Genomic DNA, 20,631 nt, shown 5'->3' on the forward strand with positions numbered 1-20,631 from the left:
AACCAGCAGGCGATGACGAGGACACCGTGAGTGGGGCGCAGAAGGGAGAAGAGGCGGCTCCATGCGGAGCCGCCTGCCGCCTGCCGGCCTCCGCTTCGCCCCCACGCCGCCAGAAATCTTGGCGGCGTGGGGGCGCATCCTGGCCGTGCGGAAACGGCCCTTGTGATTTTGGCAGGAACGTGGATGAGCTGCGGGAGGCAGCACATTTGGAAGGCCTTGACCAGCTAATGTTAGCCATGCTTACACTGATACTGTACAGGGGTCTAAAGCCCAAATCAATGTCGCTATCTGAGAACTACATACTGTGCTGAAACCCAAAACATTTGGGTTTTGAGGCAAATAAGCCAAATTTGACCCCTGCCAAAAGTAAAAATGTGGGTTTGGGCTGTGTAGCCATGGTCTGGTGGTTTTTGCTCCTAATTTACATCCGTATCTATGGCTGGCATCTTCAGAGGCATGTCATGGTGAGCTGTTTCTCTTCTACTGTGACATGCCAGCTGCATACGAGAGCAAAATTTTAGCAGCAAAAACTACCAGACCACAGCCACACAGCCTGGAAAACCCACAACAGCCAATCGATTCCAGCCGCGAAAGCCTTCAACAGTATACAACAATGGAATAGTTGTAGATTTTCTGCCTTTGAAAGACTGCTCTCTCTCTCTCTCTCTCTCTCTCTCTCTCTCTCTCTCTCTCTCTCTCTCTCTTTCAAATGGTAGACCTCATCTTGATTACAAGGAAGTATCCTCACAAGTAGGGATCCTAAGCCCTGAATCTACCAGAGTTTACATTGCATTGAATGTGAAGGCCAGCCTTAAGGGAATCTCGAAGAAATGAAAGGGATTAGTTACCCTTAAACATCTGCACAAAGTTGGCTTTAGGAGTAAGATGATGCGAAGTCCAACAGTTTAAAAAACTTTAGATAAGAATAACGGACTTGGCTTAGAAAGTTCCTTGCAGTAAAATGCAGCCTAGATTTGAAAATACTGCATTGGGCTAAAGAGAAATCAAACTGGCAGCAATCCCTGCTGCTCTTTGAGGCTACAAGCCAAGCAGACCGCCCGGGGGTAAAATTTCTGCTTCCAAAACTGGGTTTTTAAAAGAACTAAGATGGTTGTGAAAAGGGGAAATGGAGATCATAACCCAAGGTTCAGGATGAGACAACTGCAAGCTTGCCTGCAGAAAACTGAATCAGCAAGTTGATATTTCTGAGTGGACATGAAGGATAAGCACTAGGAAAGAGCAAAGGACTAGCAGATGATCAAACAAACCACTCATTCCATAGAAAGGCCAAACCTGAAATGCGTCATTGGGATACAAGGCAACGCAGAATCCCATTGGATTGGCCTGCACAAATCAAACAGCCAGCATGGGTCAAAAATGGCTGTGTTTTCAAGCAGACTTCCTTTAATGAAAGCTCCTGCTGTTGAGGAATTTCCATTCAGTGCACTAGGTCTTGCGTGGCTTCTACATAAGCCTTATGTAAATCCACTAACATATGGCAGTGCTTGGCAGATTATTCCCAAACTCAAGTGCTCCTGTACACAAGTGTTTTGGGAGGAGCTGATTACATGAAAACTTAATTAAATTTCACTCATTTACTTTTGAAGTCCCTTCAGATTGTCTGAATCAGCTACCTTTGAAAATAGACACTTCAAACTTTTTGAAGAGGAAAAATTAGGACCACCATGATGGTATTTCAACTTCGTCCATCACCATTTGATCCCAGTTCTAATTCTATACCTCTGGACAATGGCCATTTCGTTTATCGTGTTATTTTTGTGTTGCATTATTAAGTGGCAACACCATACATATACTGTATAGCTCATATACTGTATAGCACAGAACATGGTGAAGAAACAGCTTGCTTAAATACTACACAGACTTGGTAGTGTTCTGATATCATGTTTGGAACACTGTACAGTGTTGGAGTGAATAGATAGCTCTGTCTACGCTTCAGAGCCCCCAGTAACCTTCAGATTTTGGCTGTGTTTACAACAGCAGTTCTACTGAGTACCATCTGTCTGATAAAAACATATACATGTACAACTAATACACTCATTAAAAATATTCACAGAATAACATCTGATTATTGTAACAGTTTAAAAGCAGTTACCTAATACCCAGTGGCAGTTTCATTACTGATTGTAGCAGTGCTATGATTTATCTCAACAGTGTCTGAAGTAGACCTGGAAACACTATTTGTCACCAGTTTAAAAACATCCCATTGAAATCTAAATGAATTACTGCTCATTATGCAACCTTGGGCCATACCGAGTTCAGTGCTAAGCTAACATGCTCTCCCCTGCCCAGTTAGCATTACAGGTACAGTACGTATCATGTTTTACCCCTAAATGTGTAATCTAGGTGTCTTAATACTGCAACGTTTAATTGCTTTGCATTTTAAATCTGCTCAAAGCAGGGTGTTCTAGCATTTGTGATTCCTTATAGTCCAGTTTTAACCCTTGTGCTAAGGTTTATGTTCCAAAACTCAAGCACAAATGTTCATATTATCCAGGATGACGAGAAATACACTATGATTTCAGAAAGGCAGTGATTTGATTTGCCATAATTGTGGAAACATAACGTATAAGCAGTCATTCAGGTTTTTAGGAAAGAAGACAGACAAAAACCAACATGATCGCCAGTTTTCCACAGTGGCGGTGCAAAGTCTGCATATGCTTTAAAGAAACCTTCCTCCCCAGAGAGGGTCTGAGATTTATTAGCAGTTATCAAGCTTTCCTTAGTTTCTTCCTACAAGCCACTATTGGTTGCACAGGTCCAACAACTGGCTTAAAAGAACAACATGATATTGGCCTAAGTAGAGAAGAGGTAGATATGACTCCTGCTTATGGGCGTATCACTTCTCCCACGCTACTGCTGCCAAGGTTTACTACCAAATCTTTTTTGTGTGTGATGTTATGTTTTATCAGAAGTGGCTAACAGCAAATTCAGTGCTTAAATTCATTAAAAAGAGAAGTAGCCAGTGCCCAAGATTTCCTAGCAACTCTAGCTCCAGGAGAAAGAACGCTCAGCCGTGTTAAGTTGAGAAAAGGGCCTTCCATATACGTCCTGAGGCACTCCGATGCAGCTATTGCACGGAAGACTCAAGGCCTGGTGCTCAGTAGCAGGGAGCACTGCACGCATGTGCAGTTTTCTCTGTGCAGATCTTGCACCCGTGTAAGCAAAGTTTCTTCCTCTGCCAGGTAGCTGAACTGATCTGTGCTTCCTATTTACACTCCTGCAAAGCCGTTGGTCAGAAGAGGCCGTTTGCAGTTAGATTACTAGATCGATCGTCCTCAAAAGTACAGCTACTTCTCACTTTGACAGCAAAAGCAGGCGATGCCGACCTAGCATTAACATACTTTAAAACTAGGCACCATCAGAACATTGCAGATCCAGCACTGACATGTTTTGAAACTAGGCACCATCTGAAAAATAGGTCCAAAACAAACAACTTCCATAGTCATTTTTCAACCTATTAAAACTCTCGGCATAAACAACAAAGCAACAAACACACCCTTGCCTGGCCTGCCTTATGCCCATGGTCCCAGAATGCTCATTTGCAGGAATAAAGTGCTAAAGAGCTTGTGTTTAAGTACTAGAAATGGATTTCTGAGTCTTTAAAAACTGTCTCAGTCTACTGAAGCCAGCCAGAGTCTGAAGACTTTGATGTGGACCCTTCACATGAACACATCAGAGCTAAGGCTCCTGTCCTCCCGCCTCTCCACACCAAATTGCTTATGCTTGGGTATCAGACAAACCCTTTAAGAGAACAACCCTACTTTTGATTCACAGCAAAAGCTGGCCCAAGACATTGTGATGCCGGAGGCAAAAAATCTAAAGGAAATTCTCATTAGTTGAGGCTACGGTTCCATCAAGCCCAATTCAAATGGATGGGAGTTGTCCAGTGCAGAACAGGGAAAATGCACATTCCCTGCCCATTTCAATAGAGCTTGTACAGGAATTCTTGGTGGATTGCATCGCATGGCCAGGTATGTCTCCTTAATACCACCCAAGATCTGCTTTGACTTACCATCATGAAAGGATTCTCTTACTAGGAGGCAGACAAGCCATTCAGAAGGGGCACCTATAAGATACTTCTGCAAGAACATGAAATTTAAAATAACAAGCGCTGCTAAAGAAACATGGCTAGCAGGACATCTCTTAAGTTCATATAAGACCATATTCATTATAGGCATTTGATAACACAGTTCTTTAAAAAAAGAAAGAAAGTTAAATCAACTGGCCATAAATCTCTCTACTTTGTAAAAATGTCAGTCATAAACAGCATGTGCTACCTTTTCAGGTCTGTGATATACCAGCTTTTTGGATTGTCTGAAACAGTTTGGGGGGGGGGGGGGATCCTTCCCCAGCATTCATTCATTGGTAATTCTGTAGAACCAGATCTTCTGCTATCAAAAAGTCATCAATGACATCATTAAGATTAATATCATCCCATTCCATAATAGTGTTTCCACAGAATGTAATATGAGATACCTTTAAAAAGAATTGTAGCTCATCTATCTGAACTTATAAAACGGAAACATAAGGGCCGCTATTTGAATGCTAAGCTTCAAATACACATTGGAGTGACTACAGCAAAAGTTGTTTTTAAAAAGTTATGTGTGCGTATAAAAATCCCATAAGTGACTTTCAAATGACATTCTGAATACTTGGAAGATTCTCAGGGATTCCTCAGTAGGATAATTCAATCATGGAGGGTACTCTTCCCTAAAAGACGGTTTCTCTACCCACTTCAGAAACAAAACAGCCAAATAAGATTGTTGGATGTATTCTAAAAGTACAGTCACAGCTCACGTAGGTAACAGTTGGGCTTAACAGGCATGAATGGTGCCTCCACAACTTGGCAATGCCCTGGCAGAGGTTCTGTAACAGATATACAGGGATTTCCCAACAGACAAAAATCAGTACGGAAAGGATTCTCTGAAGGCAAAAAGGTGAGAAGCATATAAAACAATATGACCCTCAGCTTAGTAGGATCATCATGATCAGTCAATGATCAGTCAATGGGAATTTTATTTTTACCTCAGGAAGAGCTGAATTGTATTAGATATCTTTCCCCACTGATCTAGTTTGCGCTTACACCAGATCATAATTGAAAAGTAGCCTTGCAAATTACATCACGAAGCAAGTTAAAAGCCAACACTGCCTTTGCTGTGAAGAGGCTTCTACCATCTACCTGTCCTTCTGTGTGTCCATTATCCCTTCCACACACAAAAAGGCTCAGAATGCCCTACAGCCCAATGCTGCCATTCAAATAGGAATGACTATGATTGTAGCCTAAAATGATTAGAATGCACTCCTCCAAACCCCGAACTGATATAAACGCTTCAGAATTAATGACTTCAGGTAAAAAAAATGTTCTCCCAGATCTCTAATTCAAACTGGAAATTTCCGGTTCTAGGGTGGAATTCATTAGCTGGAAGAAAATGGAAAGTTTGCTATGTCCTGTCTCCCAGAATTTCAAGAGAATTCAAGAGAATTTTCTCTTGAATTAAAAAAAAATAAACCCTCTTTCACCTCAGTACCATTTTTTCCCCTTGAAAGTTGTAATGTTGATATGCTCTGTAATCCTTAGTAGATGCTCATATCAAGAGGTAATTCCTTTGCTCCAATATATTCACCCTGCGATTACTAATGTGAACAGCGATCAAACATACTCGGGAGAAAGAGACAGGGAAAGAGTAACAGTATCTAAAAAGCATGCACATAAAAATAATAATGTGGCAGTTAATAGCCTGGAACCAACAACTTCACATGGTTCAGATGAATATCACAAAACGTGGGATATATATATGGAGTGTTATTCTGTCTAAGGGCTTATAAATTCAAGGGCAACATATCTGAAGCCATGCGAGTCCATCACAGTGGAAACTTTTAAGGTTTCTGCTTCCCTGGTTTGGAGGGAAAGGGTGCTGATGCAAATGGGTCAGCGGTGGGCAGCTCTGTAGTTCTGTAGGAAAGAGAGGCTATGGAAACGGACCCAGCTATGGCTTGCTTGTTGGTCTGAGATACCACTTTATAAGCTGCTATAGGTTGAGCTTCCACACACTGACTGCCTTCTGGACCGTAGTGACGGGAGTATTTCGCTAGTGATTGTGGGCGGAAGGGTTTGCTGGCCTTGGAGCCCAAGAGGGCTTCGTGGGGGAGCGTGTGTCCTTGGAGCATATCGTTAGGAACACCAACCAATTCTTTTGGTGCATCTTTGGGAGGAATGGAGTCCCGGCTTTCCCCCGCCTGTGGAGAATGAGGAGCAGCAACAGATGACTGAGCAAACGGTGCCATAGAATATGGAGGGAGAAGTGAACTGTGCATCCCTGTATCTGGGTTCTGGAATGTGGGATTAATGTGGGCACCTCCAGTTAAACCCAAGAAACCTACTAGGGCAGGAGATTCCTTGGTAGAACTGCACGACAGCAGCTCTTCCTGGCTTTTCCTTTTTGTGAATGGGGCCTGAAGGAACACATCACCCTCATCAAGTAGAGTAGGAACTGTGTGACTTTTGGAGACAAAGGGTGCTTTGGCGAAGATGTCCAGGTCATCATGGAAAGTTCTTGAGCTTCGGAAAGGAGCAGTGGCAAAGACATCTCCTTCATCAGAAGCTTCTGCAGGGTGATGTTGGAAAGTGTTGAGCAGAAGCTGCTCCATTCCACCCTGGGAAGGTGGTGGATTCAAGACTTCCTGGGAAACTTTGTATCCTTCTTGAGGCAGATTCATCTTACCACTCGCCTCTTCCTCTTCAGAGTCCATTAGCAGAGGTCTGGACCCACTACAATCCAATATATCTCCCTCATGGTCTGTCCCTTCCCCTTCACTGCTATGAAAAGAGCCATTGCTTGAAGGGCCATCTCTTGCCAGGTAGTCAGATTCCCCTTTGTGTTGGTCTTCTGCCTCCAGTATCAGCGGCTGCTGTTTGTTCACCGGGAAGCAGCCACTAGTGGAACGCTCAAGACCTTGGTCAGCTTTTACCACAAAGTATACAGTCGGCTCCCCTTGCAGACCTACAAAGTATAAAACAAAAACATTACTTGTTGACCTGAAGATTTCTCTCAGTAGAACTTAAGCACAGATGTGTTATGATGGTTGATTCAAAATCAGTATCACACGGGTAAAAAATAAGGAATACATTACAAATGAAATAAAAAAATTATGCCAAGATGAAGCCAGGTACATAACAGCACACAAACCACAACTCAGAACTTCCTCACAGGTTCAGGATTCCACAAATGTCATGGTAGGTAGGGGGATGGAAGATGTTATAAATACAAAACATTCAAGCATCTGAATATTACTGAAGGGAGGCTGGCTGGTGATGGTGTAGAGATTTGCATGGCTGTGGATGACTGACACACAAACTTTCCTTTGATTTACAACAAAGGCTGGCTTCTACTCTTGATGAAGGAAGGAGGAGGAAAACTGGGGAAGCAGAGAAACTGTAGTGGCATTTTTTCAACTTACAGTTTGCAGCCTTTGACATGATTCCCAATAGCCTGTAACTTTATACTGTTTAGCCCTATTGCTCAACCCTCCTTTCTGGGTTCATGCAATTTATTTTTTAAAATCCAAACTATATAAACAAAATTAGGCAAGCTAAATAGCTTAGAGCAAAATGCGTTTCTTTCATAGAAATGCTTCCAGCCTGGGTTGGTCACAGAATTTGGGATTTCAAACTGGAAAACTCTATATCCCCAAGATGTGGCTGTGGAAATATCTTTTCTGTAATCCATACCTGACAATGGTCTGCACTCACTTTGGATTTCACTATCTGAAAATGCTTTGTCCTGCATCCAATGAAATTCACCTATCTGTCTCCCCTGGTGAGTGAAGGAGGACAAATCACTGGGCTGTTTTTCTTGCCAATTTGCTCAAACAACAATGGCCACAACATAAGGTGTGGCATTTAGAGCCCAGCTTGACCAGTCTGTGGAATGGGATACAGGCTGTTGCAGAAACCATTTTGGTTCAGTCCAGTCAAAGTTTGCATGGCGATTGTAACATCCATGCCTGATTAACAAGGCAAAAATGGAGATCTTTTTCTTGGTATTCTTATTTGAAGAACTAAAAATTAAAGGGTGTGGTTTTTTTGCCTGAGGGATCACACATACAGTTACCAGAACACAAGATAGCTTACCTTCAAAGTAACAGTAGCAGGTTATCATAGCATTGGACTCATGTTTGCAAGAGGACAGGAAAAAGGTACATGAAAACTAAACTGTAGAGGACCCCAAACCAAGGCTTTGAAACTTGCCACTATCAATGGGTCAGAAAGAAAGGCTTTGACTTAAGAGCTGTATTTTATAAACTACAAAGATGATCTAGATCCATTTCTGGTAGTTTCAGCTAGCTCCTGGTGGTTTGGGAGACTCTTACAGACAGACCTTGGCCTGATACTGTATGGCAATTCATAAGTACTTCAGCAAGAGGACAGACTCTGAATTAGTAGTGCCTTAAGTTTTAAGTTTAAAACTTGAGTTTATAAAGCTCAAATGCAGTTCTGGTACATCTTAAAACACACTGGCGGATCCTATGGATTCCAGTAAAGGAGAAAAAAATAGACCTTGTCTAGAAGCACCCAATGTGTGTGTTTGAGGCCCAGTCCTTTGGAAGAAAACAATTCATCTCATAATTGAAGACAGCACTCTAAAGATTAGCAATAAAATGATATTTATTGAGAAACCATGAACTTTGATACATTACACTGTAAACACAAAGCCAAGTGAAGATACGGGATGGACATGGTTTGTAACATGCTACATAAAAAAAAATTTCAGAAGCTAGGGTGCCCTACTTAATAACGTTGCTTTCTTGCTTATATTTCAACCTATGCAGCTGCAGTAATACCTTCTCCCTAACAAAAAACCCACTCACCCCAACCAATCACTCTGAAGTTCATGTTATTTGGAACATGTACTTGAAAACAAAAGGGGAGTGGGAAGCAGTAGGGTGGATCAATTAAACCACTGGTTGACAGGTATTCAGATTTCTGTAATCATCCACATTGTACCCATAGGTTGTGCAGCTACAGCCAATTTAGCATCCAACCGTCATTTTGCTAAGATGTGTCTTTGCTGTTCTAGCACATCAACTATCAGTTAAATAATCTTAGACCCTTTTGAATCCCTCTGGTTTTATATTGATCTGCACTAAATATCAGCTGCTTATATCTGTTTTGCTACAATACAAACTGACTGCTCTTGTTGACAAAGAAACCTGCATCTGGCTTCCCAACATGAATACAGGCTTGATTTGCAGCTAAAAATTCCTGTTTCTGTTAGAAACTGGAACTCATTTGCTTCATATGAAAAGAAGTATTTTTTTTCTTCTGACCCTAAAAATTGTGTCACTTTAAAAGCTTGTTGCAATTCTTAGGATATGTTAACATCAGCAAAATCCCTGGGCAAAGTAGCCTAGAGTTAGTTGTGCTTTTATCATCCTCATCAATAGTCTTAGCTTTTTAAAGAGTTTTCAAAAGCACCTCATGAGTATGATTATGCTAATTCTTAAACCAAGCTAGGCCAATATTATCCCCATAATATGTGTGTGTAGGGGGAGCTAAGGATGGAAGAGCAGGGGCTTGCCTTAAGCCACCTTGTGTATTCATGGGAAAGGAGACGTTTGAACCTCGAAGTTCCTCAGCTATCACAGGACAGTGGCTCTGCCAATTACATGGAAAAGAACAACAAACAGTTTGAGAGGCAGGCACCCCATGTAGAAGCCCACCTGGCACCATCGCCACCCCTTCAAACCACACCCATAGCTCTCTCAGGAGACAACGCCTTCTTCAGACCACTTAAGTGCTTGCTTCACACAGTGTGAAATAGGGTTTCACAATATATATGGCTACAAGTGTTCTTAAAATGCAATGCACTGTTTCATTTGCTCTAAAAATGTAATTGCAAAAAAATTTTTTTTAAAAAAAGGATGAATGAAGAGCAAATTTGCAAGACAGGATTCCACCTGGAGTACTTGTATCATATGCTACCATAACTGCAGGAGGCAGAGGGGAAAATGCCAGCCCTACCAGAGAAGCAGACAAGCACGGAGCCACACTTTGCATGCAGATGCAGAAGGTGAAAAATCCAGTAGACATCAGAAGCGACTTCCAACGAGCTACATCTGATAGCTTGAAGGTCCCACAGGGCTTGTCCAAAGTCTATATTGTATTCCACTTGCAGCAATGAAACCTCCAACACCAAGTGGCTAAACCCATGAGAGAGCTTGATTGTTTAAGAAACAAAAGCTTGTGCAGACCAGATTCTGTAAAGGAAGGACAGATGTCTGGCTGAAATTAAAATCTGATACCGGGATAGGCTGAAAGCGAAGAGACAGTCAGCCCAAAGCCAAGGAGAGTAAAGAAGGGCTCATTCAAAGCAGTGGACTGAAAAAGAGAAACCCAGGGGCCAATGGAAACTTGCAAAGGAAGGATATCTGGTAACGGGCAGGAGAAACTACATGGGGATGCAAGAAAGGGAGGGGGTCGAGCACAAGATAATGGCAACAGGAGAACATTGCCCCCACAAGAAGGCTGCCTACTCTGGACTGGGAATTTCCTGGAGCTTTGGGGCAACATCTTGTGAAGGCAGAGTTTGGGAGTGACAGGAGCTCAGTGCAGTGTCAATGCCGTAGAGTGCACCCTCCAAAGTAGCCATTTGCTTCAAGGGAACTGAGCCCTGTAGTCTGGAGACCTACTATAATTCCAAGGGATCTCCCAGACCTATCTGGAAAATGGTAACCCTACCCCAGACACAGGACTCTAAAGAAACCAGTGGTAGTTGAGAAGCCAATGGAGAAAGTCAGGCTGAGATAAATGTATACATGGGCCTAGCTAACAGAAAGAGCTGAGCACAAACAGAGCCTTCTGCTCTGAAAGCTAACAGCAACGCTCCCATTAACTGGAGGTTTCTGCAGCTAAAAAAAATAGTCACGCGAAACAATTCTGACATATCCTATTGATTGACAGTATATGCACACATGGACAGGAAAAAAAACCATTTCACCACATGTTCTGGACCCCTCTAGCACCCTATTGCATCAAGATAGTTCGAAGTCACAAATCTGTTTATGCTTCCTCCTAGTCAATAGATAGCACTTTATACAACAAAAACAAATTATGATGAACATTTCTAATTATGCATGGTAATAAACAGTTAAAGATTTTATTCCTTGAAACATTTACAGAGGTGTTAAGTTATACAGAACAACATTTTCCTCCCATACAACACTTGCATAGCAGTGTTCAGTTGTCTACAATTGAACCAAAGGAGAAACTCCCCAATGTATACAGTTTGCTTTACCTTCCTTTAAAACACGAGATCAAAGTAGAAAAAAAAGGTATACAAACTCACAACACCAGGATCTATACAATACCGCAGTGTAGGATACCCAGACACAGATCTAGCAGACGCGGCCACAGGGATTGTAGGCAAAAGGAATAGTTTAGCTCCAAGTCATTACTGCAATTCTGAAGTTATCAAATACATTCCACTGGAGGTTTCTCCCTCATGGGAACTGATAGGAGCTATGTAAAGATTTGATGCCCATACAACTTACACAGGAGAACTTCCCAGTGGATTGTGTCCAATTTATTTGCATAGATGAATAACACAAAATATGTACCATCTACAAATATCAATGGAGGATGGGGGTAATCACACCACTGAAGGGTAACAAATACACTGTCCAGTTAACTGCAAGAAACAAAGCAATATGAAACATGTTAAACGCATGTTCAGCAAGTTGCAAGATCTGACAGAAGAGCCACTAAATTAACCAGGGGGCTCTTTCCTTCATTAGTTTTCAACAGTACTGCAGGTCCTAAAGAGAACCCTAATAAAAAGCAGTGCTGCTTTGAAGAAGCAAAACCACAGTAGGGGAGTCTGCATTTGGAGACAAGTGGACCTAAGGCAGAATCCAGAGCAAGAGAGGTGCAAGGGGGAAAGGGCCAGAGAAAAGGAAAGGGAAGAATTATTTTGATCCCATTGTATCACTGCTTTCTACTTGAATGACATGGAAGTTTTCTGACATTCCATCAAAGCATTCTAGAAGTTTTCTGACATTCCATCAAAGCATTCTACAGTTCTGTGGCCATTGCAGTTTCCATTTATTTGGCCTTTTGGCCTACTACTTGGATGGACTGTTCTTTTAACTTATCAGGAACGCTTCCAATTGACCACCGGGAGGCCAGTGGTGGCCAACAGCAAGTTAAGTTTCAGTGGGACTGGCAGCAACACAGAAGACGGCTTAGACACAGTGTAGAAAGTAGAAATGAGTGAGCCTACGCCAGGGGAAAAGTGCTTTCATGCTTTTCAGGAATCTAGAAAAGTCTAGTTTACCAACACTGAAAATTAAACACAGCCATGGATCCCAGACTCCTGTATCAACAGAACTACTAAAGGTGTTAGGAAAATTGTAACAACGGTGTCGTGGTTAAGGTATTATCAAGACAAAGATGACTTATTGCAACCCCATAGGGTTTTCAAGGCAAGAGATGTTCAGAGGTGTTTGCCATTGCCTGCCTCTGTGTAGCAACTCTGGATTTCCTTAGTGGGTACCAGGGCGGACCCTGATGAGACCGGCCTAGCCTGGGCCAGTCAGGGCAAAGCATCATACTAGGACCTGATTAAGATTCCAGTTTTGCCATGATGGGTTGCTGGGAGACCTTGAGCCAGCCATTCTCCCAACCCTACCTAACTCACATGACAGTCACAAAGGTAAAATGGAGAGGAGAGAATCCATCTATCAAATGAGACCAGGGCCCTGCAGGACTTATCTCAGCTCCACAGAGTTTGCAAGACAGAACTGTTCCACCAGGCCTACAATTGAGTGCGGCAGTTGAAGAGAGAGAATGGCATCTAGCAAAGTCAAGGGAAGAGGCTAGCTGGTTCTGGAGTCTCAGGAGTAGAGCCTGCTGGACAGGGAGGTATCAGATTGGTGTTGATGAATAATCTGCTCCAGGATTATCAGTGGAACGCAGAAGGGATAAAAGGAAGGCTTACTTTTCGTATGAAAAACCAGAAGGTGGTTAAACATTCACATTAGGGTTCAGAATTCTAATCACTAACAAGTAGATTAACAGTATAATCCTATGAAGAGTTACTTGTGTCAAAGCCCATTGGAATCAATTGTAGCAAGTGTCTATAGAATTGCACTGTAAAGAAATTCTTTAACTCCATATAGATTGTTCTTTATATGTAAGAGCTTTTAGGAAAAGCACAACCTAGGGATTATGAGCATGAGAGACTCTGGCCAAGACTAACCCTTTCTGGAAAGGAGAAGAATTAGGCTTGATTAAGGTCTGTACCCAGAGCTGGATATAATGTACATATATCCCATTGCAACTCTATTGGTTCTGTTCCTAGACCACCACCTTTAGGGCTCCAAGAGACTTACAGTGCAATCCTAATTTGGGGGGTGGATAGGTTGTGTCTTGGACGCAGTGCTAGGTTGCGCTGATGAGTTCACCCCCTCCTACGGTGAAGTGACACCCCTGCCAGTGGAGGAGGCAAAAGGACCAAGCGACTGACTGCCTCTCAGCTCCATAGTGGGAAAACCCAGAAGTCCAGACCACCATGGAGCCGTGCTGGCGTCCAGTTAGATGCCAGTGGGGAGAACGGGGATGAGCAGTTTTGTTTCTGAGGGTGAAGCCAATGTTAGTTTGTTTCCATCCCAGGTTTGTGACCAGTTGCGCCACGTCCTAGGGTTTGGACTTAGCCACCTAAAAGGGTGGCGTAAATCCATCAAGTCCTATGGAAGGTATAACAAGGCACCCTCTAGTCTCTTCAGTGACACAGAGAGAGGGTGTGCCTCTCACAAACAGAAAGCTGCCAACTGCCTGTGCCCTGAAGGAAAATCTGACAGCACAGCTCTGACTGAGCAACTTTTTACTGTCAGAACAAAAATTTAGTAACTTGGAGAGGCTATTTAAGAATTCTTGTCCAGTTTTCCCACATATTTTTTTTCCTAAGAGGCCATCTAAATAGTCTTTAGCTATTCTTCCAGAGCACTTGTCTGTTAAGTAGGGCAGTATCTCTGGAAAAAAACTAAAATAACCTCTTGTCTTTGTCATGAACTAAATAAAAAAATGGCACCAGAGGCTTGTAAAATAGAAACCAGAAATTGAAAGATTTTATTTACAGGAAGAAGTTTAAAAGAACTAAACTAGCAAAGGATTAAGGAGAAAAAAAGATAAGTACAAAGGAAGGTGGTTTTAAAGAGGCTACTATGTACAAAATTTTAGTCTCTCTTTTAAATAACTTTTTCAGTTGATACAAATTACAGACAGGACACTATATTTATGCCTTCCTGATAATACAATCACTTTGATACTAGAGAAAATAAAACTGCTTCTTCAATACAGTTGTTACAGTATTCTGCTTGTCTATCTAGCCCTTTTTCTAAAAATCTCACTTTTTACACTCAGGTAAGTACTATACACACACAGTTTTTTGGACACTAACACTAACTCTCCCTTAGAGTGTCTCTCTCATATGGTGTTTATTATAAAAGGCTGGCTGTTCTCCTTAAGGAAGCTCCAATCCTCTCTATATAACTCCCCTTCTCTCAGAAGCTTCATATCTAAGTGGGGTTCTCCTCAGAGGAAAAAAATAACCAAGCCACCAATGTGATTAATCAGTACATTAATCAGTGTGTTATATTTAACTCCAGAAACTCTGGTACAGATTTCTTTTTCTGAACTCTGCCTTTCTTGGTACTTAATTCAGAAACGCACTCTGAACTTGGTACTTAATTCAGAAGCCCACTCTGAACTGACTCTCCACTTCCAGATAACAGAGCTACCATTCACTCTGGCTCTCACAACATAACTTCTTTTTTTTCAGGACTCCCTGTCCTCAGGCTTTATAATGCTGTGCAGGTCTCATAGCCAATCCCGTGGAGTTCTAAATTAACCCTTCAGGCTGTGAACATTCCATTGACTGGATAAGCCTAAGGGCTTGAATACATTACAGAGGGCTTTCCAGTGGAAGGCTTTTTGGGGGCAGGGGGGGTCTGCCTCCCTGCACCACTGGAAAGCCCTCTGGAGGTGGAAAAGTGGCACCATGGCAGCACCAGTCCCAGCCACCTCAGGCTGAGGACTCGGCTGTTACAGAGTAATTCTACATTGACTTACTCCCATCTAAACCCATTGAAATGAATGGGCTTCAACTGAAGTAACTCTCCGTAGGATTGTACTGATATTTATTAAGAAACCATCCTCTCCTCTTCCAGACCTCTCCCTCAAAATCTGTTTCACAAGAAAATCCTCTCTAGACCACTAATATCATGTTTACAGAGCTATAGCATTGTGATTCCTCTAATCAAGCTGTCTCTCACTCTTTTAACTTCCACCATGTCTTAATATTGTTAAGGGATCACACAAGTTTGGTGTTCTGTACAACACCAAGGAGACTGTCGGCACTAAATTGTTTCACTGTCGCAGACATTTAATGAACATGTAGGATGTACTTCAACCTGGAATGCACATTCACCAGACATGTATGTGGAACACACTTTTAAAAAGAAGAACAAATATCAAATGTGGGAAGTCTTAGTAAACCAATGTTAAGTCTGCTTGACGCTTTCAAATTTTATATCAATTGCTAAGTTTCATTTAAAGGCAGAGTCTACTTTGTGATGGTAATTTCTAACCCATCGGGATCTTGGTATAGTGTCCAATCATGTCAGCATCAAAGCTACTAAATTTAAGGAAAGAGGAAGCCATCTCTAGTCAATGTGCAGAAAACTCTATTTGGAAAATCAGGATTAGAGAATTCCTTCACTGCCCTTACATAACAGAGTTTGAACGAAAGATCAGTGGGCACTCTGCTTGGTTAGGACAGTCCACTTCACATCCTCACTCTTGGAGGAGACAGAATATCCTTCATTCCGCAAAGTACAGGTATTTGAACAGCTAAGAATCACTGGCTCGTGTACATTACAAGCTGTGCCCTGAAAGTAGCCCTGAAAGATTAAGGTAAGATTGTTGCTTGGATTTTTATTGGGTAACACGGATTTGTTATGGTCGCTGGGCTGTAGATTCAATACACATCCTGTCACATTATACCTCCTTTGTGATTATTGCCTAGTTATAACAAGGCTGTTTACCATGCTATGTTTGCATTAGTATACAAAAGACTCCAGTTCCACTGGCCAATTCCTGTGGTTCATCTTAGGCCCCTTCTGCACATGCAGAATAATGCACTTTCAATCCACTTTCACAATTGTTTGCAAGTGGATTTTGCTACTCCGCACAGCTGCAAAGTGCATTGAAAGTGAATTGAAAGTGCATTATTCTGCATGTGCGGAAGGGGCCTAACGCCTGCAGGTTGCTGAAATTCTGGCAAAGAGTAAGGAAATAGAAAGCTACTGGCCTGATTCTCCCAAGCATGTTCACTGTTCAGTCTCATGCATGGGACTGCAGAGTAACCGTTGGATTGTCCTGTACATTGCATAAGCAAGAGCACAGGTTTAGGAACTTTTACAGTTAAGGCATTCCTTTTCTAGGAAGGCATTATTGTTGTACCAGTTGACAAGCACACAGTCCAATGAGAGGGATTCTAGGTATAAAAAGGGGGGAAATATACTACACAAGATTCAAGTCAGCCCATTCCTATGTTACACAATAAGGGACTGTTCAGACAAAATCTCCAGTATCTCTGAGAGTTGTTTTTCACATTTCCCAAAAGTAATTAGTATTCTTATAGTGAATTCTCCCCCACCCACCCACATCCTGATCTTGGGTATACCATATGAATGGAGGCCACATTGTTATATGTTTTTCCAACTTCACAAGACACCACTGATAGTACCCGGCACATGGTGGACCAAACTCATTTAATTCTATAAGATTACATGTTCAGGTTGGAAAAGGAATTCCTCCCTAGGGATGCTAATGCCAGTAGCATAGCATAACTCCTCCAATAAAAGACAGATAGGCCGAGGGAAAGCAAATAGCTCACTGCAGGAACTAAAAGCCCTTCTTGCTCCCTTTCACAAAGACAATAATCAGCCCTTTCTTCTTTGATATCAGGATTTCAAGGAAAGCAGAAAGCATTTTGGTATCCAAGACAGAAAACCCAAACTGTACCCCCAAATATGCCAACCGATATAGATTTCCTCACACTTCACTATTGCAGAACTGGCCCTAGAATACCCCATTTGGTTACAGTGAAAATGTCGGGGAGCGGAGAAGAGGGACGAAGCAGCACTGACTGCTCAAGGCTTGCTTGGCTGCCTTTTTAAAACAGGCACCATCACCTCTTTAACTTGCAGCATACTAATAATATCCACCATTCCCAGAATTTCAGTCTCGTGCTGTTTATTAAAGGATCTGCCACACGTCATTTCAATGACCTTGGATCATTTCAGAAACTGCTGTACACAATAAATTATTTCCACTATTTCAGTTTTGCCTGACCGGATGGACAAATAGCTGAACCCCCCCCCCCCCCCCCCACCACCACCACCTTCACAGTTGCGGAGTTAATTGCACAGTTCTTGAGTCACCAAGTCCCTTCACAACTCTGCTTCCGGAACTCTTCAACAAGTTCAATTAGACTTAAAATGGTACACATTCTTGTAAAAGCACTTTAATTCACAGAAATTGGGTGGGTCTTTTGTTTGTTTCTAATATACAGTAGGTGGTTACTTTGTTAAAAAAATCCATTCTTTTTTCCATATATTTTCAGTATCTGACTATACAATAACTTTCTATCTAAAGCTCCCCCCTCCCCATATTATCCAGCCTCAGTTGCCTGTGCTTTAGGAATCAAAAAGCAAAACAACCCTCAAAAATATAAAGATCTATCAACATTTTTTTTTTACTGAGATCATTTCCCACAGTTCTGTCGTGTAGATCATCTGGAAAGTGCAGCAGAAACACGCAAATGGACACAGCACACGTAAGCAATACTTTATCATGAAGTGTGTATGCAGGTTTTAGAAAAAAATTCATACAGAACTGACAGGACAGTTAAATGTCTATTTACAGAATTTGTTAAGCTAATTTCTGGTGGGGAAGAGGTTTGGACGAGATATGAGAGAGGAAGGGGGAAGAACAGAGAAAAATACTTGGGGACATCAAAATGTCTTTTCCTCTTCCTAGGAGAGGCTGATACACCTAGAAGTTTAATCATTCATACCTTCACACATGGGGAAAACTGAACTTTTTTTTTTTACTATTACAGCTACATACACATACACAAAGTTAGCATTAAGCTATTATTCCACTAAGGAGCAAGGGCAGTTCTTCTCTTCAGAAGAACATCTTGTGTGACAGTTAACTGTGGACTTGAAGATCAGAAGTCAATGAGAACAAGTTTACTATATCCAGTAGTTTGACGAAACCAAGCATATCGAGGTGGAAAGAAAAGGTAAAACCCATTCAGGTAACACCTAAGCTGAAAAGCACTTACTCTCAACTGGCTGACAAGGAGTGCATGCTAGCTCTACAAAGACTGAAGGATCTGAATAAAGGTCACAGTCATTTTGTCTACTGGGAGAGGAAAATTTGGATCCATGTTAACACTATATGCAGTTACAAAGGGAGACAGCAAAAACCCAAAGTGATTGAGGAAAGATCATGTTTAACAATTTTGGCTACACTGTAAGAATCTGAGAGGGGAGAACTGTCAGGGAAATCTGATGTACATAAAAATTCCTCTATGGGCCTGAACCCACAAGAAGATCCATCTGTTGCCTCAATGCCCTCTTCAACCAAGCATTAAATTCAACAGAAAAAGGCCTTAGCCATGCTTTTTACATGTTTTATAATGTTTTACATTTGTAACTTAGTTTGCGTGGGATAACTTCCATGGTGTTAATATTTATTTTAAAAAGCACAGTCCATTCCTAAGCAGGTGGTGGAACAGTAAAAGTTAGGGAGAAAACATCCTCTTTCAAAACGCATGATCTTTTTTTGTCTGCACTTGGCCGGTCACATGAACCCAATTTTGGCAGTGCCCAAAGTTGAACCAACCTTCCCAACAGATTCCCTTGCATCAGAGAGGGACAAGGCAAAACTATTTTCACTGTCCTTTACCTTTCGACTTTTTCTTTAAATGAAAGAAAGAGGTGGATGTACATTTTTGTTCCACTAGACTACAGAAAGGGGCAGAGGTGGCAGTATTAGAAATAGGCAATTCTAGCAGGGTTATACGTAATTCATTTTCAGGGAGAGTTTTTAGGTGGAGCCATGGGATAAGTTTCAGCAAGGTGACTGATGAACAGTAGCGCTCTGAAGAAAGAGGCTAGGAGAGTGGAGTGCACAAGAAACTGCAGCAAGCTATATCGAGGACGTGCTGTGAAGGAGTACAGAGAAGCCCCAAGAGAGGGCTCCTTCCATTTGCAGGGTCGTTTTTAAATGAAAACCAAACCAAAGCCACCCAACAACTAAAGATAGCTCCTTTAGGCGGGGTGAAGGGGGGGAAAAAAAAGAGAGTCGGATTTAAGTACGTTACAGAAACCGCATCTGTTACTGATTGACTGCTACAGGTCTATGAGCTGATCCACTAGCAGTAGAGACCTGGCTAGGTTGGGAAGACTGGATTCAGAGCTTCCACTGTTGTTTCTAGAATGCCCACCTGAAAGTGTGAGAGATAGCATTTCAGTATTGAGCAAGAGACAAATAAAAAAGTTAGTTTTTTTTTTAAAAAAAGATGATATTCACAAGCAAGCAGGAAAAAAAAGAACAAGCTTAAACTAGAGAAAGCAACTCAGGATCTAAGCTAGGGGTGTCAAACTCATGGCCCTCCAGATGTTCATAAACTACAATTCCCATCAGTCCTTCCCAACATGAGTATTGGCTATACTGGCAAGGACTGATGGGAATTGTAGTTCATAAACATCTGGAGGGCTGCGAGTTTGACACCTGTGAATCAACTCCTGTGGCAGATCCAGAAACTCCCCCATTTCCATCGGTTTTGTTACAGGCAGAGTTGTAATGTCCTGTTTTAGGAGGGATTCCAATTTCTCACGCGTGGTTACAAAATTAAGCCAGCTACAAAAGAGTTCTTCGAAAGCAGCATCCAAAAGCAGAAATGGATGGGGTTTGGTCCTCCAGTGCCCCCCTCCCCCACAATCAGCTGAATTCATCCTCCTTTCCCCAACAGAAGGGATATTAACAAGGCCATATTAATGATCACGTTATAATAAAAAATCCAACTGAGTCATTTTCCTCAGACTGGGTGCAGCTCAGAGAACACACTGGCTGCTCTTTCATTGGCAGAAGAAGAGACTGGCTGATCTTCCACTTCTTGGCCTAAAGATGCTACTGTCAACAGATTGAGGGACAGGAGAAGATGGAGATGGTTGGAGAGAGGGGTGCTCCTGGGTGTGCCCACAGGTATATGAGGCTACCTTGGTGTGCAGAGGGGAGAAGTACAATCTCTGGACTGGACACACAGACTCTCAACTGTTTGGAAGGCTATCATCTGTTCTCATTAGGATATTTATTTAAAATCTTTTTTCCTAATCTCTACAGATCAGTTCTCATTTGCACATCCCCTGTTCAAAGGATTTTGTTAGGATGAACTATTCAAAAACTGTCTTTCTCACGATTACAACATATGTTAACAGCTGTAGGTTTTTCCCTGGTTGATGCTATGGGCCATCTTG

At 42.0% G+C, this 20,631-nt stretch overlaps 1 protein-coding gene across 8 annotated transcripts in view; it reads right to left on the bottom strand.

Moving 5' to 3' along the window:
* Positions 1-2,907: 2,907 nt before the first annotated feature.
* AAK1 (AP2 associated kinase 1) overlaps positions 2,908-20,631 on the bottom strand; it is a 90,867-nt gene continuing 73,143 nt past the window's right edge. For 6 of the 8 annotated variants that reach the window (XM_048512796.1, XM_048512798.1, XM_048512797.1 and 3 more), the window contains one exon: positions 11,149-19,598. In XM_048512796.1, the coding sequence (XP_048368753.1) occupies positions 19,504-19,598 (95 nt within the window). In that variant the 3' untranslated portion in view covers positions 11,149-19,503. Of the gene's footprint in view, positions 7,023-11,148; positions 19,599-20,631 lie in introns of those variants that run through there. The other 2 variants (XM_048512792.1, XM_048512791.1) reach the window with 1 other exon arrangement.

The sequence above is a fragment of the Sphaerodactylus townsendi genome, linkage group LG12 (genome assembly GCF_021028975.2).
Source record: "Sphaerodactylus townsendi isolate TG3544 linkage group LG12, MPM_Stown_v2.3, whole genome shotgun sequence".
NCBI classification, from domain to species: Eukaryota; Metazoa; Chordata; class Lepidosauria; order Squamata; family Sphaerodactylidae; genus Sphaerodactylus; species Sphaerodactylus townsendi.